Raw genomic sequence first — 24,776 nt, 5'->3', positions numbered from 1 at the left:
AAAACCCAAGAGGATTTTGTGCTTGAGCCTTAATAAGGCTATTTACAGATGATGAAACTCTCCTGTCAGCATCCCTTTAAAGTTTCTCTGTATACATCAACAATCCTGCTGGACAATTGGCGAGACGTTAGGAGGCTTATGGCATGCTGTGTTGTAAAGCTATCTAGTTTTAAAGAGCAAATGACTCATTTAATAGATATGGTTCTGTTGAAAGAACATTCTTCAGAGCTTAGTAAGAAGTTTAAACCACATTAACATTAGAAATCAATAAGCCAAACCACTGTGGACTACTGAGGTCACGGTTAATAAAGAACAACTTCAATTTTATTTTCATGTCCTGTTTTTGGTCTAATCACTTGACCTTATTTTAAAATATGGTCTGGATGTAATTCACCATTCCACACAAAGAGACTGATTCTTTTCCTGATTTACTCTCTCTGTTATATTAAGTCTGATTTACACCAGAGGAACTGAATACATTTTCTGGTATTTCTAAAGGAAATCAGCCACCCAGTTTACAAAGCACAGCTCGATTTAATGGTGTCATTTGGACCTTTTATGGCTACATGACATACAGCTTCTGTCTGCTATGTGACATAAAAATATGTAGGAATGAGCCCATTGTTTGCTTTCTCCTTAGAGTGGCAGGTAACTCATTCCTCATTGTCCAAGCTGCATAGACTGCAACTGATGGAATAGCATTTCCTCCATTGGAAGCAAGGTTGCCTCTGGACTGCATACAGGCTGAAAGCACGCTGAACATATTTGTATATTAATTAGAGCTCATTTTGAAGGTCTCCTACTCACACACAAGTATTTCAGTATTTCAAACAGGCCTTGAATTGTTCAAGTATTGAGCCACCCTTAAGTTCCTTGCTAAGCTTTCTGACAGGAAAAGACACAGAAAGGAACATCAAAGGATGTTTGTACCTTGACAAAACCCCATGTGTTTCCTAATAAATGAAGACATTGCTAGTCTGAAGGAGCTTTTTGTTTTGTGCTTGTTTTTACTGAATCACCTACTGAGAAACACAGTTCTTAGCAAACAAAAGGAAGACCAAGAATACAGAAGCTGCGTGGTAGAAGACAGACAGTCAGCCTTCAGCACAAACAGCTTAAAGTTGCACTAGTGCTGGAATATACTTCCTGGAGGTCTGGTCTTACACACAGGAGAAACATTGCCCGTTGGAAAGAAACACTGTGTCTTGGATTTGGGCGAGGAATATCCATCATCTTGAATAGAATGTCTATGCAGAGGCAAAAAAACCAGCACTGACAAGAATGCAGATACCTCAGTTTCCATAAAAAAAAAGAAACCTTCAGAAAATATTATCTATCAAAGTTATGCCTGAGCTGAAAGCAAGACTACAATTTAGGGGTAACAAGAATCTCAGATGACCAGACTACTATTTGTTACTTGACAGCCCTGGGGTCATTTATTTATTCTATTACTAACAGCTCTTGTCACTCAAATAATCATATATTTTCATATGTTTCAAAATAGGAATCAAAGAAAAAAGGAATTAGTTTCTAACACTTTAAATTTGTGTTCAGTATAGCCAAGCCCCACAGCTTAAATTCAGTCATAACTATCTGAGTTTTGCAGACCTTCTCCCAGGTTTCTGGCCAGGGCTAATACATGGGTTTTCTCAAGGTAAACTCACAATTGTTTTCTGGGTTCCAAACAGTGGATTTACAAAACATAAAAGAGGTTGTGAAAATTTCCTATTCTTTTAAAATTCTAGTCTTTGGACATAGAGTCATCAGTCAATATATTGCCCATGATTACTACTGCTGCACTTCACATATCCCACTTTTTGACATGGCATGGTTTTGTCTCCTTACTTTCCCATAATCACTCCTCAGAATTATTTTAAACACCTCCAGCTGATGTCTAGACACATGGGCACCTGAATTGGTATCAACAGCATATTCAGTAATTTTTACTTTTTAATTTTTTTAATGACTTTGTTCAGAAAATGCTCATCTGCTGTTTTTTGGCAGCAGCTCAAGCTGTGTCTGTTTTAGTGCACTGTGAATAAATGGCTTCATGGAACAAGACATCTGGGACTCTGCCATGGGAAAGCTGGGGTTGAACTGGTAAGGAAATCTGGTCTAATGGCTTGAGAGGGGTGTGTGGGAGTCAAGCAGGGCACTTGTCAGCTTCCTGGAGCCAACCTTTGGAAGGGGCTTTGGTGCCAGCAGTGAAAGTCTCTTGGGAGTGTGACTGTCAGGGAATCTCATGAATGGGTAGACAGGGGTGTTTCCTTAACAATGACCTCTACTAGAGTAATTCTGTGGTGCTGTATAGAAAGAAGCCTTTAAATAACTGTGGTTAGAGGAGGACAATAAAATATGAAACAAAGGATATAATACAATTTCCCTTGAGAAGTCAATAAAATAAATGGGATTCCAACATTAATAGATTTGAAGCCTTCCTGTGATTTCTCAACTAGAAGGCTATGAGAAATTTGGTCTCTTGATTCCATTCCCTGGTCCTGCTACAACCTTTTAAGACAGTGCAACTGCCAGAGATGTTGGTTGTCTGTCTGAAAGGAGAATCAAAATAAAACCTAAAAAAACCTCTCTCTATTCACCCCTGCTTTATTTTTAATTGCTTCCCTGGTGAAGGTTTTGGAAATCCGCTAGATGCAGTTATTACAGAAACACATGGATTGGTTGTTTTACCCATGAGTCAAAAATGTCTCTGGAATGCTACCACTGTGTAAGACAGCAATTGACTTCAGACTCTGCAAAACAGCAAAGATCTACCTTGGCAAGACTAGATGAAATTGTACCAGCCTTGCTTTCTGTTCTGTAGCCACTGTGGAGCTAACACAGCAAAATACTTCGGCCCTGCCACTCTATGGCTGGCCAGACCAGACACCTATCACAGAATTTTTCCTTCTGCCATTGGACTGTCCATGAGATGGAATAAAGGCGACATGGTGAAAGAGAGAAATAAAGGAAGTGCAAGAAATCAAAGGGAAGAGATCTGTGTGCACAGAGAAAAGAGCTGAGATCAAGATTTGTATTTGCTTTTGAGTTGAAAGACATTATAGTCTTTGCTGTAGAAGAAGGAAGATGGGATGAAGAAAAACTTGTTTTGGCAGTAATTAATGGCTCTGATGGCTACAAATTGTACAACACAAGTTTCACTGACTGCTATATTAGAACCAGTCAGCACAGAGCTCAAGAAGTGCTGCCACAATATAATGCATATAGCAATTCTCTTTTTTTCCATATGGAAAATTGTTTTCCCAAACAACTGCTCTACAATTAGCTAGTTTGCATTACAAATATTCTAAACATTGTCCCAACATTGTCCCACATTACTGGATTTTAGGCACAAAAAAGACAAACTATTTTGAGAATTTATATCGAATAACACACAGAGGACTTAAATAGCTTCTGTATAAAGCTTTCACATGGCTAAACCAAATGGATTACCCTCTGAGGAACAAAAAAAAAAAAAAAACCAAAAACAAACAAACAAAAAAAACCCTTTAAATTATCCCTAATGTTTGTAATAGTGGCCTCAGAAAAAAACTGTACATAATAAAATACAGTCCACATTGTGATAAATATCTCAGTAAGGAACCCTTCAATAAAGATATGCATATAAATCTTGATATGTCACTTCTAGGGCAGAAGCAGAACATTTTGTAATTTTGCCAAGATTGGTGTTTTTCCCTTTTACAGAAGGAAACATCTGCATTGGCTCGTATTTGATTTTGGCCCCTCAGTACCACACAGCATGGGTGGGAGGGCTGGGAGGACTTTGTTGATGTTTAAAATATTTCCATATTGCTGTTTTAATTCAGATCACAAACACATCTTTGAAGTCAATTTCCCAGTCACCTCCACTTACTTGGCCTCAGATCATACGGAATGGTCTTAAGAGCACAGAGCCTTCAGACAGAGCCAACCTAACATGATTTCAGACACTAAAAGGCATCCAGTCATAGAACTGGACAAGGAAGAGCCTGAAAGATCTCCAAAACCTGAATTTCCTAGTGCTCCACACTTGTTGCTCATGTAAACATAGTCTTTGCCTTCATGTGTCTAAACCAGGCAATTTTTTGTGAGCACAATGCTTTCAAGAGGATAATTCTTAAAAACCCCAGTTAATTAAAATGTCCAATTAAAAGTCCTTTATCTATGCCAAAACCGTATTATGGTCTGTGATAAATATTGTATTCCCATGTTATCAAAACACTAACAGCCAGACTAAAAACTTTTCCCCATGTTGAGGGTTAATTAAGGAAGAACCATTTGCCCCCAACACAACTGCTTTTGTCAGTAAAAGAAATAGGAGCTCTATAGACAAAGCTTTCTGTCGCTTTTGGAAATCAAATATTTTCAGTTGGATGGGAAAAATGGAAAAAATAACTACTGAAAGTCCTTTTTGTGAATATAGTTATAACTGCTGGTTTTCAATAATAGAGATAAAGAACTAAAAGTAATATTGGACTAGAAACACTTACACAAACTTAAGTGTCCCTTCACAGCCAGCTTACCCTCAAGCTCATTTCAGTCAGGACAGCTTTTCAAAGGGAACAGAACAATCCTCACAGAAATGCGTTCACAGACAAATTGCTGACGTTGTTCAGCACCATTATTTGGCAAGGTCTCCAGCCAGATGGGTTTGCTAATGACTTCTGTAAGGTGCTTAAGTCAGAAGCTACTGTAACACATGACTGCCAGGTTTAATTACCCTGTTAATACAGCCTAGTGGATATAGTTTGGTATGTAAATAGTTTTTGATGAAAAATACAATACAAAATGGTCTTTTAAATTGATTGATTATTTGTCCATATACAACCTTTCCTAAGAAGTCTCTCAGAAAAATTGTTACAGCAGTGACAGACATTTGTTCAATTTATAAAGCATTTCTCAGCCAATGTGCACTAACAATGGACATGGAATTTTAGTTGCATGAGTTGAATATATTTTTAATTATTCAACAGTTTTCCATAGGTTAGTCTGAATGCATTCAGCAGCCAAGAGGAAACTGGGATAAAAGTATCATCTTGAACTCTTTTCTCAGGGTAACTCAAATGTGCTCATTAGCTTCATTTCATTTTGAAAAGGTGTCCTTTTTTTGGTGTAGACCCTAAGCTCAGTACTGTCCACAAAGCATCTCACATATGCTAACACTGCAATCAAATCCTCAATTGCTGGCACAAGAAGATGGCATGTTAACTGCTACAACTAACATATAAGGCAACATGAAGAAACTAAACTTCTTCTGAACATTTTCTCCAGGATATGGTTGTCAGTAAAGCAGGATTTTTTTTCTCCTAGGCCACTAATGTGCCTATGAACAGCCCAAACAGCTTTTGTTCAGACTGGGGAAGCCACCTCCTGGGCTCCAGGACAGGATGCACCAAAGAAATTAACTGTGATAATGGTGGCAACCCCTCCTCAGTGACGAGATCCTGGCAGCTCTGAGGGGTTGAACTGTCTCTGGATGGAGAGCTGAAGGACTGAGCTGAACAGAAACCCGAGCTATTACTGGTAACAATGATTTCAGATAATACAAGATAAAATATTTCAGGTTTAGATTTTTAACATTTATTAAAAAAGCAGGATGTATGTTCATTTCAAATTAAACAGTTAAAAATGCTAAAGCATACAAACAAATCAATTGTGTACTAGCAGCATCCAATTGTTAGAATTTTCTAGAACTCCTCAGTACAGTCTTGGCAAGCTCAAAATATTACAACTTGCAACCAACTGACCTCACCATAGTGCAGATAAAACAAACTTTATAAAAACAACTATTTAAGGTTAAATAAGCTTAAATAAAGGTGTTAAATACAAGACACTTGATCAAAGCTTCTGTACAAAGAGAAACAAATTTGGCATTGTACAACTGATTGGCTGGCTCACAGCATACATGGTTTCAATAGTTAAGCAGCGTAACTGTTTAGCTGAACATTAACTATACAAAAGAAACTGAAGCTGGCAGTGGGCTAACCCCAGTGAGCCATTTACAAGGCATGTGCATTTTTAGAAAATCAGAACATTGTTTATATTCAGGCACCATTTGTTCCTGCAAATAAATAATCTCTAATGTATCTGCATCCAAACTAGTGTTAAACACATCAGTGCTAACATTTTATAAACACAGCTCTGTGACTATTCACTATACCTCCATTCTTATTGCTATGACAATGTGGACTGTGGAAATAAAACTACTGTACATACAAAAAAATAGAGCACCTTTTAAACATTAAAGTATATGTCTGGTTATTCTTTTTATCTTACAATACTGAAGCCCAAGCTAATTTAAATTGCTTTAACATCTTCACCAGCACACCTGAAATGCAGGAACTAAAACCCCAAATATTCCTCTTCAGGCAAGCCCCAGCCAGAGCAACTTCTAAAAATGTCTAAAATGACACTAAGGATTTTTTACATTCATCTGCACACAAGCAAGTATCTGCTATTCTCTGCTTTCTTCATATGAATTTAAAGACGGGTTGCCACAGTTCTCTCTCCTTTTCAGATGAATAAAGCTGGACAGAAAATGTAGCAGAAACACCTAAAATGGATTGTGAACACAGTGAAATTATTACCCCACTAATTCAAAAGATACAGCTGTTACATTGTTCAAATAAGTCTTTTGCAGGGCCCCAGCCATTAGGATTTTTTGTCTATCGTATTAAAAAACCATTCTGTAAATTTCCTCAGTTGAGCGGCTGCTGTTTGAGACTCTTCCTGAAGTCTCATGTTATCTTGTCTCAGGTGCTGCACCTCTGCTTGGAGAACTGCCTTGTACTGTTTTTCCTGGTTAACAAAGATACAAGTTGAGCAAAGTGAGTAGTTGTGATGACAACATTTATTTTTGTCGTTAATATTTCTATGGAAGTCATAACTGCTATATTTTGTTGAGCTCCCTAATTTATTCTCACAACTGTTAACTGTAAGTTAATTCCCCAAATATGCTCCAACAACTTCATTCATTCCAAGAAAATATTGCAAGCTAAAAAGAAAACTAGATGTTACTTTAATAGAAAAATTAAAGGAGTTTACACCATTTAACAAAAAAAAAAAAAAAAAAAAAAAAATCAAGCATTAAAAGCATAATAAAAGCATAAGAAGCTTTTAGCTATAATAAATCATATGTGAGAGCCCAGGTTGTAAGTAGTTGATTTCAAGCATATGTTTAAGGAAGAACAATATCTAATTTCAAATTTTTTCCTTACGTGATTATTTTGTTATCAAAAGCAGCCTCATTTATATTATCCTGACAATATCTCCAGCTCGAAATTTTGGCAGCAAATGAGGCACAAATCAAGTTGTTGCTACATGACCAAGGTAGCACAAGGCAACAAGGATGACAAAACTGGGGTGCTAACTACTTAGCAATGGTGCCCTGACGGTATCCTATGTTAAATCCAAAGTACCATAAAGGAAAATGAAGTGTTTCCTTTTTTCTGGAGTATGACTATTTGTAGGACTATTGTTCTGGAGTAAAGACCCATAAACTACATGGCCCTGGACCAATTTCCTCACATAACCATTCCCACAGGACCTTCTGTACCTCAGTGCTGATCAACCACTGAGCTGTACAGTCTAGTTTAACTGATTTACTTCTTTCAAGCCCTTGATGATCTCTGTGTAAAAATAAAACTACTAAAACTGGGGAGTGGTTATGGTGCTAGTGGTATCTTACCTTTCTCAGGTCAGTTTGTAGCTGCCGGAGGATGACTTCCAGCTGGTTTACTTTTCCAGTCAGAGTACTTGGAGCATGTTCCCTGTAAAGTAAATCACTGCCTTCACTTTGAGTTAGTGAAAAACATTTTCTCCCCAGCTTTAGCAGAGTTACACTTTTAGTAATAGCAAAGGAACCAATCAGTTTAGGCATAGTTAGGAAAATAGAGACAAAACCAGCATCAGTAAAAGACTATTAGTAGAACATAAATCCAGTCCTGCAATATCTGAAATACAACATTGCTTCTCATGCAAATCAGGCAGAAGTAACAATGATTTTAAGAAGCAATGTTTTAGGAATGACTTGCACATACCCTCACAGTGCAATTCACACTCAGTGCTCCATGGCGTGCAGGCACATTGGTTAACAAGCTGCTTTCTGATAAGGACTGTACTAATCTCAAGCAAGATGCAGCAGCAATTACTGCAAACCTGTTTTGGTTTAGGATAAATTAGGGGAAAACACTTTTAAAGGAGCTTTTTATAGGAAACTAAACTTTTTGTAATTTTTTTTTTACTATTGGGTTTAGGAGGAATTTTTTTAGAGGGGAAGTGGAAAAAACTTGTTTATTAAGGTACAATAAAAAACACTTTTTAGTATAAGAGAAATAGCTTAAGATGACTACAGATGTTTTTATTAGTTTAAGGGGGTTGAGTTGTATCTCTTTTTGTTGTAGAGGGTATGGAGCTTTTTTTGTAGACTCCGGGGGAGCTCTTGTCTGGAGTAGGTCTGATGTTTTCGGGGGGGGGGGGAAGGGAACAACGGAAACTGGGGAAAAGGAAAAAAAAAATGGTAAAAAAGTAAGTTAGCGAAAAGTAGAGAAAAAAGAGAGGAAAACAGAGCTAGTAAAGTATCTAGCTAGTAGTAAGTAAGAGTAGTAAGTAAGCTAAGCAGTAAGCTAGCAGCCAGCCGGGGTGGGGGAAGGAAGACAAAACAAACTGAGAACAGGGAGCAGAAACTACGATTGGGATAATGAGTATGAAAATGTCTTGTCCTTACGACATTCTTCCCTTTATCTTATATCGTGAACATGTTACTGAACTTCTTTCTTACTTGCTTAAACTTTCTACACTTACACATTTTCTTCTATTCTTACTTGTTCTGACTTTCGACATTTACACATTTCTTTTTGTCTTATGTTTGTGTGGTTTAATGTATAAACAATGGCAGTAACATTTAGTAAATTGAGATGTTTGTATATGAGTCTCACTCTACAATTAGGTTTTTTTGAGGTACACATTGTGTTTTTCTATCTTTTTGCATTATTTACTATGTATAACTTGGTTTTTGAGTAAAGACAATTTTACGAATGGGTTTGTCTGTACTTGAGGCAGAATTGATCTACATTATCCTCCCTAACAAACCTCTGATATGTGCTACTGGGACTTTATTTTTGTTTACTATATTTAGGGATTTAGACTGGGTAGGATTTGCTTGATTGGTGGAACTTTGGGTGTTAACTAACCAGGTGGCCTGTGCTAAATGTTGCTTTTAGTTTTTGAAAGATCCCCCACCCAATGCTTTTAAGGTGGTTTTTAACAGTCAATTGTACTTCTTTACTTTGCCTGCAGCTGGTGCATGGTAGGGGATATGGTACACTTACTTAATGCCATGTTCCCTAGCCCAGGAGTTGATAAGGCTGTTTTTAAAATGAGTCTTATTGTCTGACTTAATCTTTTTAGGGGTACTATGCTTTTAAAGGACCTGCTTTTTAAGGCTTAAGATGGTGTTATGGGTTGTAGCATGAGACACAGGGTAGGTTTTTAACTATTTTGTGGTGGTTTCTACTATTGTGAGCATGTAGCGCTTGCCTTGGCGTGTTTGTGGTAGTGTGATGTAGTTAATTTGCTAGGCTTTTTTATACTTGTACTTGGACTACTGTCCCCCATACCATAGGGGCTTCACTCGCTTGGTCTGTTTGATGGCAGTACACGTTTTACAGTTATGGATAACTTGAGAAATATTGTTTATGGTTAAATTTACTTCTTGGTTTTGTGCTTACTTATAGGTGGTATTTTTACCTTGATGGCCTGAGGCATCATGGGCTTATTGTGCTAGGAACAACTCTTTTTTGTGTTGTCAATTTAAATCTATTTTTGATACTTCTATTTTTGTAGCTTGATTTACTTGCTGATTGTTTTGCTGTTTTTTATTAGCTCTACTTTTGGGGATATGAGCATCTATATGGCGAATTTTTACAGGCAGTTTCTCTACTTGGGTAGTAATGTTTTTCTATTTTTTAGCAGTTTAGATTGGTTTTTCCTGACGCTGCTAGTTAGCTTTTTTCTATTTTTCTAGCTATTTTTATAGAGTATTGGTTATCATTTATGAATTAGTGTAGAGGTAGAGTTTTGGTTATATTTTTTTTTCTGTAATGTTTAGGGTTAGTTGAATGGTTTTGAGTTTAGTAAGTTGACTTGATCTACTTTCTTTTTTAGTGGCTTTTGCGACTTGTTGTGTGGGGTTTTATATAGCTGTTTTCTACTTCTGATTTATTCCTACGACGCGACAGGAACTGTTAGTGAAAAGAGTATAGCGTGTTTTTTTTTGTTGGTAATTGGTTGTAGGGTGGAGCTTTAGTCTGTGTTATTGGTTCTTGTTTTTTGTTTGTGATACTAAAGTTTTTACTTTTAGGCTAATTTGTAATCACTTCCAAAATCCCAGGGTGATTTAGTTTACTAATACGGGTGTGCTGCGTGATGAGGGCAATCTACTTGTTTTATGTAGCATTGGTGGTATGGTGGGTAGTAGGAACTTTTTTTCTGAACATTTACCCTAGCACCGGTAGTCGTGGTGCTAGGAGGAGTTGTGCTTCTGTATTAATTACTTTTGAGGTAGCTTGGACTTTTTTGTAGGCAGTTAAAATTTCTTTTTTTGTTGGGGTGTAGTTGGTTTCAGATTTTTTGTAGTTCTGACTTTAAAATTTTAGCGGTTGGTTTTGAGTCTTATTAGGTATTTTTTGCTAAAGGCTTTAGGATAGACTATGGTTTCTGGCTGTAGAGTAGAGCACATTCTTGACTTCTGGTCCCATCCTGACTGGGCTAAGGGCTACTGTATGAGTAATTTTTTGTTTAATTTGGGTAAAAGCTTGTTGTTGCTTAGGGCTTTAATGGAAATTGTTCTTTTTGCGGGTGACCAGGTAAAGAGGGTTCATGATCTGACTGTATTTAGGAATGTGTATTTTTTAAAAGCTTATGGTGCTTAAGAAAGTTTGTGTCTCCTTTTTGTTGGTTGGTGGGGACATAGTTGTGATTTTGTTGATGATATTTGTAGGAATCTGACGCTGTCTATTTTGCTACTTCACTTTTAGGAATTGGATTTTTTGAGCAGGTTTCTTGACTTTGCTCTTCTTGATGGTAAAACCGGCTTTTAGGAGAATCTGGATTATTTTCTCTCTTTTTTCAAACACTTCTGCTGCCATTTTCCCCCACACAATAATATTATCGATATACTGTAAGTGTTTTGGAGCTTCACCTTTTTTTAGTGTAACCTGGATCAGTCCATGGCAGATGGTAGGATTGTGCTTCTACCCTTGGGGTAGTTGATTTTAGGTGTATTGTACTCTCTTTTACATAAAGGCAAACTGAGGCCTGCATTTTGCTGCCAGAGGAATGGAGAAAAACGCATGAGTAATGTTAATAGTGGCGTACTACTGTGTTGCCTTGGACTTTAGTTCGTATTGGAGTTTTAGCATGTCTGGCACAGCAGTGCTCAGTGGTGGAGTCACTTCATTTAATGTTTGGTAGTCTACAGTCAATCTTTATTTTCTTTTAGATTTACGCACAGGCTAAATAGGGCTGTTGAAGGGTGAGTGGGTTTTGCTAACCACCCCTTGGCTCTCTAGCTTACAAATTAGTTTGTGGATGGGGATCACAGCATCTTGATTTGTTCTATATTGCCGGCGATGCACTGTCGAGGTCGCAATTGGTATTTGTTGTTCTTCTACTCTTAGGAGCTTTACTGTAGATGGGTTTTTTGTTAGTCTAGGTAAGGTGTTTAATTGCTTAATGTTTTCTGCTTTTATAGCGGCAATCTTAAAGGCCTATTTGAGTTTCTTTGGGTTTTTGTAATAGTTGCTCTGGAGGAAGTTTATGCTTAGAATACATGGAGCTCTTGGGCCGGTTACAATGGGATGTTTCTTCTACTCTTTTTCAGTTAGGCTTACTTTAGCTTTTATTAGGGTTAGTTGTTGTGATCCCCCTGTCACACCAGCAATGAAAACAGGTTCTGCCCCCACATATCCCGATGGTATTAGTGTACACTGTGTACTAGTATTTACTAAAGCGTTATATTTTTGTGGCTCTGATGCGCTAGGTTATTGGATTTACACTGTCTAGAAAACACGGTTTTCTTATGCCTCTACCTGGCTAGAGGCAGGGCCTCTTTATGCTTGGTTATCCTTCTTTTTTTGGGCATATGTCTTGGAGGTTCCTTTAAGGGGATCAGACATGTTATCATTATACTTGGTTGTTCGGCTACAGGCAACTGGGGCTGCTTTCCTTTTCTTACTTTCTTTTAATTTACGCACCTGTTGTGCTAGAATAGCAGTAGGCTTCTTATCTTATTTCTTTATGTTTTTTTTAGACTTACGTAAGAAGAACCACAACTCAGCTCGTGGGGTGTACCTTCTCTCCCTAACAAGGGAACGTTTGCGTTGGGTGCCAGGGCCTCTAATTTGTACAGTTGAGATTTGGAGGAGGTCTTTCTTAATCTCTTCCCTGAGTTTCTTGCGGCTTTCTTCTATTTTGCCTTCTAATTCCTGCAGTTGTGTCTTTACAGCTGCAATTTTGGTATGAGTCGGGCTATGTATAGTATCTGCATATGTTTGAAGCTTCTTTGCTATATTGAGTACAGTCTCATATACTTCTTCCTGCTTCATTATTGTTAGAGCAGAAGTGTATTCAGGTGGCCAAGTCGCACTAGTTTAGTGCTCTTCTGTTATAAAAGCTACGTATTAGGGACAATACCGGAGTTACTTCAGGATAAGAAAATAACTTCAGGGACTATAAAGCTATCAAAACTTTAAAGAACCTTAATGACTACAAATAGAGGTAGGCTTTCACTCTAAATGACATCATAACTTTAAAAAGAGACATACCAATATTCCTATAGAACAGTTAAAGCCGAAAATATTATTAGAATAAAGTTTTTTCTACTTTGTCTGGGCCTCCCCGTACGGGCCACCAAATTATTTGTTTTGGTTTAGGATAAATTAGGGGAAAACACTTTTAAAGGAGCTTTTTATAGGAAACTAAACTTTTTGTAATTTTTTTTTACTATTGGGTTTAGGAGGAATTTTTTTAGAGGGGAAGTGGAAAAAACTTGTTTATTAAGGTACAATAAAAAACACTTTTTAGTATAAGAGAAATAGCTTAAGATGACTACAGATGTTTTATTAGTTTAAGGGGGTTGAGTTGTATCTCTTTTTGTTGTAGAGGGTACGGAGCTTTTTTCGCAGACCCCGGGGGAGCTCTTGCCCGGAGTAGGTCCGATGTCTTCGGGGGGGGGAGGGGGGGAAGGGAACAACGGAAACTGGGGAAAAGGAAAAAAAAAAATGGCAAAAAAGTAAGCTAGCGAAAAGTAGAGAAAAAAGAGAGGAAAACAGAGCTAGTAAAGCATGTAGCTAGTAGTAAGCAAGAGTAGTAAGTAAGCTAAGCAGCAAGCTAGCAGCCAGCCGGGGGGGGGGAAGGAAGACAAAACAAACTGAGAACAGGGAGCAGAAACTACGATTGGGATAATGAGTATGAAAATGTCTTGTCCCTACGACAAAACCAAAAGAGCTGTAAAGAGTTCTTTTGTCTACTGTGCAGTAGTGTCATTTTTAGTAAAGGATAAACCTATGGCTTAATGGAGACAAATATTTTGTTTAAAGGTCAAAACACATAAAATATTGCCACAGGTTAATCAAATGCATGACTGAAGAAAAATACTGAGAATAGCTTCTGTTTTCTGAATGACAATGAGCACTGTGGGAGACAGTTCCACATACATTATAGATGCAATTAGCCATCATGTGAGTAATTGTGTCTAAAAGGGAGCAGGTGAAAAGACAGGCTTTACATTCAAAGCTGAATCAGCTGCTTCATGCAATTGCACAAATCTGACAGGTTTGCCATGGCTAAAAGGGGAACATCTTTAACAGTCTTTTGCAATCCTTACTGATCATTAGCCTTGGGAAAGATATGGACTTAGAAGTCATTGCAATAAATGTGCTTTACCATGTAAGCAAGCTAATTTGTGTAAAATTGGTTCAAATTAAAATGTGATAGTCTAACAAGCAAGAAGACTTTTCCCTCTATTTCCCATTCTTCCATTCCTACAATTGAAGAGCAAAACTAATCAAAGATGTGTTTTTCTTTTAAAGCGTGGTGGTGGAACAGATTATACTGCTGAATCTATAACAAGAATGATTTTTAAATTAACAAGTATACTCCTTAGAGCAGGATAGGTGGAGAGTCGTGGGAGGGGGAAAAAAGGAATCAGTTCTCTCACAACACTGGGAAGAATTTGAAGAATTGGGTAGTTTGGCATAAATTCTGCAGTCCTCTGTTATAGATTCTCTTGATTAGTTCACCTCTGCATAAAAGAAAAACTACTGGTTTGCAAATAGCAAATAGTTCCAAAGATAGGATAGACCCTTTTCCAAGGTTTGAGACATTTGCTGCTGATCAGGTTATTGCATCCTACAGAGTTGACCTCCTGTTATTAGCTCTATTAAAATGAAAATAGAAATAAATGTAACAGAAATTTTTATTGTAAAGGAGGAATACAGTGAGAAATTTGATTATCTGAAACTCTGCATGTAACCTTGCTCTGTGTTACAGACCTATTGCAGTGAGTGAGAAGTTGATTTGAAGAAACAAAACTTTTCAAAATTAAAGAAATTGTAAGTCAAGGCAACAAGTCTGACATACATGCATACAGGCAATTTGACATGCAACATTAAGAGAAAATCTTTCCTTAAAATAGTTTTGTAAGAAATATGCTTCAATTCTGACATACCCCACATCCTCAAGAAAGTCTTTTCCATCTGGGGGACTCTCATCCAAAGATAACTCCTGTGTTCCTTCCAAGCCCTGAGCTTGCTGCATATCATTCAAGGTGCAAAAAGATGCTACTCTCTGATCTGTAAAAAAGAAACATAAGGATACCTCTAAAACTGGACAAAATAAAAGGCTATATTATAGCCATTATCCTGGTTCAGTTAGCGAAATGGATGTAGGCTTCTACATCTCAGCTTTGAAGATAATCAGCAGATGTATGGACCAACTAGTTGGCTTTCCCACACCTGCATCCAAAGGCAACCCCAAAGCAATTTTTCTATGTCTATCATCAGTATGACAGTTTTGTCTGGACCACTTAATGTTGATATGAATAGTAAATTGGTCTTGATGAAATATGCAGAAAACCATTACAGAATTCAGGGCCACAACCAACGACAGTAATAATTCAGCAAAAAGGTTTGCATTTTTTTCCATGGACTTAAAGCCCTCAGATTCCTCAGATATCTTCACAGCTCATTTCATACTGCTTTACTGTCTCAAGCATTTGCAGAAGCTGATGGTAATCTGCATACTTGAAAACCAATAAATTCACACTATTTTTATCAATTGAGTTTTTATTATAGGTATTACTAAAGCACTCTATTATCTGTATTGAATTTCACTAGAACATAATCTAACAAGCACAGATGCAATTACCTATGGATATACAGTGTGGTTGCCAAAATACATCAGTCACCACATAATAGAAGTATGCCATGCAGATCATCATTGCACAGAACAGGAGTAAATGATGCATTCATTAGGATTTATTTTGTCTTCTTAAAAAAAAAACAAACAAACAAACAAAAAAACAACCAACCAAAATCCATATTCTGTGGAGATTGATTTAGCTTATTTCTGCAAACAAAATCCATGTCTATAGGCTTGTATGAATTCTGGCGACAACATGCCTGCCTTGCCCTTTCTCCCCTTGCTCTACCACCCCACCAGGCCCAAAGCTTGCATTATCATGCAAACGTGCAAACATAGGAGGTATTAAAAAAAGTTTACAAAAGGCAAAAGTCATCAATCCCCGACCATCACCTAGAAACGGCGTCTGATGACAGAACGGCCCAAATTCTTCATCTGAGTCAAAACCTGTAATAAGATTTAGAATGTTCCTATAAACAAGACAGTCCATCTCCACTGGGGCAGCTGTGGCTCTTGCGGCAGTGCACGCAGTGGGATGTTCCCCGTACAATTTCTGCTGGCGCTCACTCCCAGCCTTGCCAGGCCATGTCTACACAACACCAGCATTACAGTAAGCACAAAGTGCCATGCCCCACGTCTCGAATAGCAACACCCAGTATTGTGACACAGCATGGCAACTTGGCAGGCTATGTAAGACAACAATCCTTCAAACTCTGAAGGACACAAACAGTGAATACAGGCTAGATCTCTTCAAACAGGAAGGACAAATTTGTTGTACCAAACGAAAATCATTAAAAAGCTCTTTGTTGATTTTAAAAATCCCTTCAGCATAGCATAGATCACCAATTCATTCTATAATACAACAAACAAAAGTTGCATGTCTGATTTTGTCCAATTTCAAAGACTGCAGCACATTTCCCCTGCTTTTAGCCTTATTTCTGACTACTGATGGATCTCAGCAAATATGAACATGACTATTCCATATGTGCTGACAGTAAGGTAAGAATATAATTTTAAGCACATAATCAGTGACATCATTTGCAGATTTGAAACCTACTAAGATAAATAGATTTACTTTGTACAGATAAATAAAACTTAGTTTCCCAGATCAAACACAGTACATAGCCCAGAAACAAGACAGTGTAAACGAGTACTCTGAAGTACACAGATAACTGATTTCACCTTCATACTATTAACTTTTTCATTACAACTAGTTTTTATAAAGAAAAATTAAGTGTATCTCTGGGTATGATGCTGTAGACCTAGGTTCTGCTTCTTACAAATTAAAGGGACCCCTCCTATTCAACTGAAGCAAAATGTACATACTAAACAGAAGAAAATACATGTAAATCTCAGAACTCCTATTTTTAACTGAGATGTCCCTGCCAAACTTCAAAGAGATACCACCCACAGAAAAGTATTTGCAAAAAATATTGAAAGTTAAACAACTGACTTAGCAAGACTAAAGATGAGACAAAAATTCATGCTTAAATTTACAGTAGAAGAGTCATACAGCTGTAGCCACTAAGAGTTTGAATCTGTATTTTCATTGTTCCAGGCCACTAACAGAGGCCAGAAAAAACTCCAGGCAATTTTGATGTACAGGAAGCAGAAAAGGCTAAAATGAGTATAGCATGAAGCCACTCTCTCATTGTTAAGGTAAAGTCTACCCACAAACATATACTGACATATGCATTGAAGCAAAGAGATTTACACATGCATGCCCTAGAAATCACCAAATGTTAACTAAATATTGACATTTTTTCTTTTTCTAGCAGTTTAACACACTACTTTGGTTAAAATAATTATCCTTCATGCTAAATGATCCACTTCTTTCTCATTATAATATGTGTAGCATTACATTTAGCTATGAAGATTTTAAATCAAAGTATTAAAATAACATTAATTATAATAGGACACATGTTTCTGCAAAGATAAATTTGCATTAAGAAATACCGCATTTTGATTGGTAGACATCTAGACACCAGTAGACATTCATAAAAATCACCTGGAAAAAAAATCAGGAGTTGAAACCACCAATTTTAATGAACAGGGACGTCAGAAGGACTGTCTTAGGCTTTTAATGCTCACAATATGACTTATCAAACACTAAAGAGCTTTTTTAAAGCATAATAAAGTTTGAAGTAGAAATAGTACAAAGTTCTATTAACAACAATTTTCAATATATGTATTTGTGTCAGTTGTTTTTTATAATTACAGTAGCAGGTATGGACATCCAAAAATGCTTCTCTTTTTTGTCCCTAAAACATGGAAAATATCTAAAGATCTAAAAAGTCATCAGCAACATAACACATATGTTGAAGGCCAGTCCTTCTTCCCTAACTTGAAGATCTATTGGAAGGGTAACACAAAGAGAGAATTAAAAAATTAATTCTCTTATTTTCCCTTAGTCTTTTCTGGGATTTCTCCTTTTTCAAATTTGGCTTTCCAACTTATTCTAGAAACTCCCATATCTATCTTTACTCAGTTGAGCATCCTTTCTTTCTTTTTGATTCTTTAACTACTTCTTTTTCACCCCAACTGCCCTCCCTCCTTTGCCATAGAGTCACATACAGTCCTATCTATTTTTTATTGCTTGCTTCAGGGATGGATACAGAAACATTACAACAGAGTATTTCCATCATGTGAACTGCTCCCTGGTTATATCTCTCTGCATTTCCCAAGGAAATAAGAGATGGGACCTGGAAATAGCCTATCCATGTATGACAGAAATGGGAGGATTCCCCTTGCTACTGACTGGACTGATGTTAGCATGCATGCAAAATATAATCTCTGGAGAAATATCAGAGTCAAAACCATGTCTTGCAAAGGAAGGAGTGCAGAGTGTTAAAATAATGGTCCACTGTGCTGCAGCTTATGGGTGCTGACCCTCCACAGAGGCAGCTCAAGCAAAAACCCTTCCCTGATGCAGCTTCTGAAGCTTGTGGAGTTAATGCATGTACAGCTCTCCATTACACTGTGAAGACCATCTTAGGAATAAAAGATTTTCAGAAAAAGTTTGAAGTAAATATTCAGCTTTGCACGAAGTTTCTTGTCAAGCAAATGTTCACATGCACATATGTATAATTCATATGCAACACATTCCTTTCCAGTGATCTTTTATGACATGCCTATCAGTTACTCTTTTTTAAATGACTTTCAAATTGCAAGACATAGGATGAAGTTGAATAAGGTTTTAAAAATTCCATTCCTTGCAAAAGTTTCTAGTTGCAGCACTGTGAATTTAGTCAAAACATTGTATAAATAATCTAACATATACAAAGATGTCTCTACTGTAAAGTCCTAAACAGAAAATAATTATAGTCCTTCATATAAAAACAGATTATTATTTACTACTTAAATTCTTACAATAATTCAAAAAACATCTAATAAATAGCTTCTATCTTACAACTCAGACCATCAGTTCTTCAGCATTACCTACAGATATATCTAAGTTATTTGCAATTAAAACCCAACAAGTTAATACCCTTCCTCCCTAGGATACTGTGGGTTAGCTGTATTGCTCTACCTCTCATTCTCAAATTCAAATGTAATTACACTTACATAACACTTACCAAAGTGAAATTATTTTAATCATGATACTAGGTAGTAAAAAGAATGAAAATCTATTAGTATTCAAAGAAAGCTAAAAATAGAGGAGCATAGCAGGTACAAAATGATCTTTTACTCAGCTGAACTCAACATTTTCATTAGTATTTAAAAATATTCTTCAAGTACAAAGTTACAGAGCTAGTAATTTACTGATGCAAACCTTTTTTTCAGTAGTTTAAGATGTCAGTAACAAAGGGCAGGATGTTCCCTAAGCAATCAAACATAGGAATGCATAGGAAGAGCTGACAACATTCTCAGTGTCACAGTATTTCCTGCCAGCTACCACAGCCATGTTTGAGTAGTATTGAATAGTAATGAATGCACATCAGGTCAAGGAATAATACAGTTCTTCAAATTCCTAATCATTGCTGTTGGTTTAGGTTTTTACAATGCCATTTAAATTAGTGTAACAAGCAATTCTGAGAAGCTTTAGTCAAAGTGAACTTTAATCATCACTTTGGGAAGGAATCAGGAATCAGAAAACTGACTTCCATGGTTTGGAAAAGCTAAAAAAGATCCAAGTCACTAACTTCACAGACAGTTTTCACAAGTTAAGACCTGTATCTTATACAACGATGACTGTGGTAACATCATCCTTACTTACAGATTACATTCAGTAATGCAAGCAACCCCAGTTAATAGATGTCAGACATTTTAGGACATCACTAAAAAAACACCTCTCAAACAACAAAACACAAACATTCAAATGTGTATATTTGTATAAACACTCAAATCAACATCTATTTTCTCTGTATAGACATTAAGTGTAGGTTTAGTTCCCAGAGGTGGATGAGATTTTTTCTTGGTTAATCTGGTTCCATAATTTAATAAAGCAAACCTTGTCTATATCCTGCACCCCAAATCCTGCTGCTGGAAAATATACTGTATATTTCTCCTGGTCTTCAAGGGCTTATGAAAACTGAGAGGGATCACAACATCATTTGGACTACACATGCCAGTTTATAAACACAACACAACAAACTCTGTGTTACTCCCAGTTTCATTTTAAACATCTAACTTAAATGTTTTGAATTTCTCCTTCAAAGATCTGATCTTGCAATTGATTACAGAAGAAACTTAGGCACTAAAGTGGAGGAATTGCATCTAAAATGGATATAGAGAGTATCATAAAGAACCCAAGTTTTCAGTGACAATCTTCCACACTGAGAATTGATACTGCCAAAAGAATTAAAGGGCTACAGAGGCAAACACTGGATTTTTGTAATTCAAAATGTGGCTAAACAATATATATTTAAAAAAAAAAAAAAAGTTTATGTACTGAACATTGATCTTTATTCAAATTTTCCTGTTACCTTCAAACGCTCGTGCAGCATCTACCAGGTGAGACCAGTCTAGCCCTGTGGCAGTGTCTGGCAGGGGCATCAGGCCAGGATCATTGAATTTGGCTTTATCAGATAAGGACCCATCTGAGAACCAGAATTCATCTAAACAATAAACACAATAATTAGTCTTCCTATAACAATTATGTACAATTAATTTTGAAGCTACTATAATGATCTGTAAAAAATGTATAAGCAAAAAGTGCTTATCTTCATTTCCCTTGTGTTTCTTTTCCTGTTCAATACTCAGTATGGGCGGAGCAATCTCTAAATGTTGGCAAAGTAAGATGGCAAAGTTTTAAGGGGAATTTTTTTTGGCACCACTGCACATGGCGTGTCCCTCACATTTTCATATGAGCACTGTGTGAGTAGGCAACATCCATTCTAAAGCATAGCATATTAAACCTGAGCACTGAGCAGAAAAGTTGCTAGATACACCAAGTTATATTTGTGAAGCAATATGAAAGATATTTACATGCATAGTTTTACTCTGAAACTGAAAATATTCCTGTTCCAGAAGCAATTTAAAAAAACTACCTGCTTTTCTTTTAATGCATTTGTAAATTCTAGCCTATATCCAAGTCTCCTTTTCACATTGAAAACATTACCCTATTAGTTTAACATCTGTAGCTGTATTTCTGAGGATGTAAGACTTGTGTGAGATTTCAGAATGAGCCATAACACACTGTAAAAGGTACACAAATCATATATTAAATAAAATGTATACATGATAGACTGTTCAAACAAACATTTCAGTTATGTACATTCTAGAATGTATTACAAATATACATTTTAGTAGAGGAGATGCTAATTTTCATAATTTTCTTGAATATCTTTACATGTTCCTACTTTGTCCATAGTAATCTTCACTCTGATCAATGTGAATATGTTAAAAAGAATACTGAATAGACACACAGAGTAAAACTGATCATAAACCAAAAATATTATTTGCAATCACATTTCATCTTAACCATAAAGCCAGCAATGGAATATAATAATTTCATCACATAGTATAGTCAGACAAAGAGAATTTTTGCTTCAAACATATCCACTCCAATGAAACAAAAAGGTCAAAATAGTAATTTTTCCTCAAATATTTCAGGAGGAAAAGTCCATCTAGTCATTCCAGTGATTTAAACTATAATACCTAAGACGAGTATTTTTTTCCAGGAAAAAACCAAACACAAAAAACAATGAAGGAAGAAATGCATTCATACAAGTGGAAGACACATTATTGTTTAAGGAAATGGCATGCTGTCATTGTTCTGATATTAATGTCCATTTGACTTAAAGATTCTGACCTAAAAATCCAAAGAGAGTAGGCTGTTACAAAGCATTCCACTGCACAGATTGAAGCATATGATATGCTCTATTCTTTGGAGAAACCTTGCTTAAAAATAATACAAAATAAGAGGAAAAAGAAAGTGAGTGAGGCTTAAAATCCTCTGTCAAAAATTAGAAGTCCCTGCAGAAGAGGTAGAAATTGTGTTTACTGTGGAATTTATCTTGTTCTGCACTTTTATGAAAGATGCAGTATTGTTACATTACACTTGGAAGTGGCTTGACAAAACTGTAGAAATGTCCTTCTCAAAACCTACTCTCAGTATGTAAAAGTGGATGCTATATGAAATGGAAAATATAATATAAACATATATTCTACTCATATATCTGTACTAAGATTTTATTTTCAGTTCTGTATAAACATACATAAAGCCTTACCTAAGGCTACCTTTGTTCAAATACATTGAAAACTGAGAGTCAGAGCAGTCTCTGAACTTCTGTGTATGACTTGGGAATGGTAAGAAACTTATTTGTGGAAGTACAAATGTTTCATACATCCCTGTTGTGGAGAAGAGACAGAATACCTTATTTGAAAGACTGGCAAGCTAGCTTTTGGTTCTAGACCAACAGGCAGGCCCTAAGGGACAGCCCTTGCTTTTGTGTGATCAGCCTCGAGAGGCTGATTGTGAAACCTGTCAGAAAGAAGCCTGCTCCCAGCGCGATACTGCCAGCTCTCCAAATTAAAGTGTAGGAGTGATATATTCACCAGTAGTCATCCTTCATTATGCATTGTCTCTGTGAGAACCTCAGTTCACCTTAGGGTGGATCCTATTCAGTTCTGCATAAGCCCTGACAGAGCCTGCCAGAATAGAGATTTGAATATTGATAGCTCTGAAAATGCAAGTGCTCATGCTGATGGCTGAAACTCTTAAGTGGAATAACTGAACAGGCATGAGTATGCCACCACAGAATAATTCATTTTCAAGACATAAATTGTGTTCTTCTGCAATGGGGGAGCGAAAAGAGGGAGAAGAAGAAAAAGAATAAAAATACCAAACATGAGCTCTAATGATATAGGCCTTGGTGCCTTTGAATTTTAGAGAATATTGTTTGCTTTCCAGGAATGCTCTGGGTAAGAAAAAATACTGCTAGCCTCCTGTATTTGCATTTCTTCCCTGCTCTTTTTACCTTGCTGTTCTCTTACTCTGTCTGTGTAGGACTGCCACATCAGTAGCTGTTGCCTCATTCCCTTTTTGATTTGTGCAAAGGTGGCAAGTGATTAAGCATGCCTACCTCTGTGTGTCCAGAAGGACATGCCTAGTCTAGTAGGCCACTGCTTTACTGTGCATTATATTGACTTTTGAAGCAACACAATTTCCTTTGAGGAAGTGTTATTTTCAGATTTAAAGATTATTTTATTTGTTGTACTACTCTTGGTATAAATTTATTAATCTTGTAGTTTCCAGTCTTTTCAGTCTTTTCCTACACTTAGGAATTTTATTTCTTTTTATTACTGATGCATAAAAGTATAAAGCATTATCAAGAGTCCCTATTTTCACCAAAGTTGTGTGGTCAGTTCAGTTTCCAACACAGCTCATGAAACTGGTGGTAATTGGTCCTACATACAGTCATATTCAAGAAGTAACTAGTTATGCAGAAAGAAGATTCACCTGACTTAACCTATTTTACTTCCAAGACAATTATCCTGCTTCAGTTGCAACTGCTACTTTTGTGCAGAGATTGTAGATCATGAAAAAATTATCTGCTAAGTACTCCTTGCTTCAAACTAGACATGTCATTTAACAAGTAAATTCTCTCCAAAGCAGCTGCAAGTGAAGAAATATATCAAATCTCACACAAATGTAAATCCCACACTCTGTGGGATGTCTGTTTTTCTTTCCTGTAATCAGTAATTATATCTCTATAGTCCTCTTAAGCAACAACTTCTGCCTGCTGAACCCTTCCCTTCTTTAGTATTGCCTAGGGTTGCCTCGCTTCAAGGATGCCAGCCTGCTCATAGGCTCTCATGCACATGTGCTTCTGACAAGCACTTTTTCCTTCCCTCCTCTTACTGAAGATAGCCTTATGTTCTAATAAGGTGAACCATTCACCGTATGAGAACAGGTAACACCAAACACGTTCTCCTTCGGTTGTGTGAATTAATCAACAGTCTTTATCAGCTTGCTGACAAACTGATTTCCAAACAGCTACCATTGCACATCACCAATATACAGTGATGCTCCTTCATTTTAACATTGCTTCTTATCAACAAGTTTACTTTTGGATTGAAGCTAACATGGGTAGTAAGACAGTTTGAAGATAAAACTTTCATCTATGACCATAGCTGTAGAGACAGTTCCTGCACTTATGGCAGCCTTTTCCCTATGCCATGTATAATCTGAGAATTTTCAGAATTTGTCAGTATATCACTGTAAAATATTCCCTTCCTTATGACCCTCTTCACTGCAACTATCCTGCACCTTGCTCCTTTCCTCACAGCACAGGAACATCCTGCCAGTTTATTACTTAGGGCATTTTTGTGCTTCATGATGGAATGCACCACGGTGCCTGACATGTAAATCAGATTGTCTCCATGTGTCTCCCCGGGTTCCCCACTTATGTTATTACACTAGTTCAGTATCAGTGGTTCTCATTGTTTTAATTCTTTCCCTGCTCATTCACCTGCCATGAATTTACAAGAAGGGCATAGATTTGTACCTGCAACTATATTTAGAATCAGTCAGTATGAACAGCACCGTCTCAGTCAGGGAATCCTTAATGTCTCCAAGGTAAAATTCCAGAGTTCTTACCTACACAAAGGTAGGTAAGAACTTACCTCTCCCTTCTGGTTTAAATTAAAAATAAGATAAAATTAAATTAATATTTCTACATTTGTGTACTGTTTGCAATCAACAGCACTGGACTGTCAGACTTGGCAATTCAGGCTTTACTGAAAGCAACTCTTTTTTTCATGTCACTTCCCCAGTGATAAAACAATAATTAAAAAGTCCTATAGCTTCACTTTTCCCATCTTCTTCTTACAGTCAGAGGAAGTTTCTGTTTCTTGATTTGTGTGGCCATTTTGTCTCATAATTCTGATTTCTCAGTAAACTGAAAGCCTTCAGG

At 36.8% G+C, this 24,776-nt stretch overlaps 1 protein-coding gene across 4 annotated transcripts in view; it reads right to left on the bottom strand.

Moving 5' to 3' along the window:
• Positions 1–5,549: 5,549 nt before the first annotated feature.
• Positions 5,550–24,776, bottom strand: part of SIPA1L2 (signal induced proliferation associated 1 like 2) — a 129,139-nt gene continuing 109,912 nt past the window's right edge. Inside the window, exons 19-23 of one of the 4 annotated variants that reach the window (XM_053973596.1) lie at positions 20,343–20,474; positions 15,811–15,864; positions 14,726–14,849; positions 7,685–7,766; positions 5,550–6,795 (exon numbers count right to left, since the gene is read on the bottom strand). In XM_053973596.1, coding sequence (XP_053829571.1) covers positions 6,649–6,795; positions 7,685–7,766; positions 14,726–14,849; positions 15,811–15,864; positions 20,343–20,474 — 539 coding nt within the window. In that variant the 3' untranslated portion in view covers positions 5,550–6,648. Of the gene's footprint in view, positions 6,796–7,684; positions 7,767–14,725; positions 14,850–15,810; positions 15,865–17,373; positions 17,426–20,342; positions 20,475–24,776 lie in introns of those variants that run through there. The other 3 variants (XM_053973597.1, XM_053973599.1, XM_053973598.1) reach the window with 3 other exon arrangements.

The sequence above is a fragment of the Vidua macroura genome, chromosome 3, assembly GCF_024509145.1.
Source record: "Vidua macroura isolate BioBank_ID:100142 chromosome 3, ASM2450914v1, whole genome shotgun sequence".
Lineage (NCBI taxonomy): Eukaryota > Metazoa > Chordata > Aves > Passeriformes > Viduidae > Vidua > Vidua macroura.
This window is presented reverse-complemented; position numbering and strand designations above follow the sequence as displayed.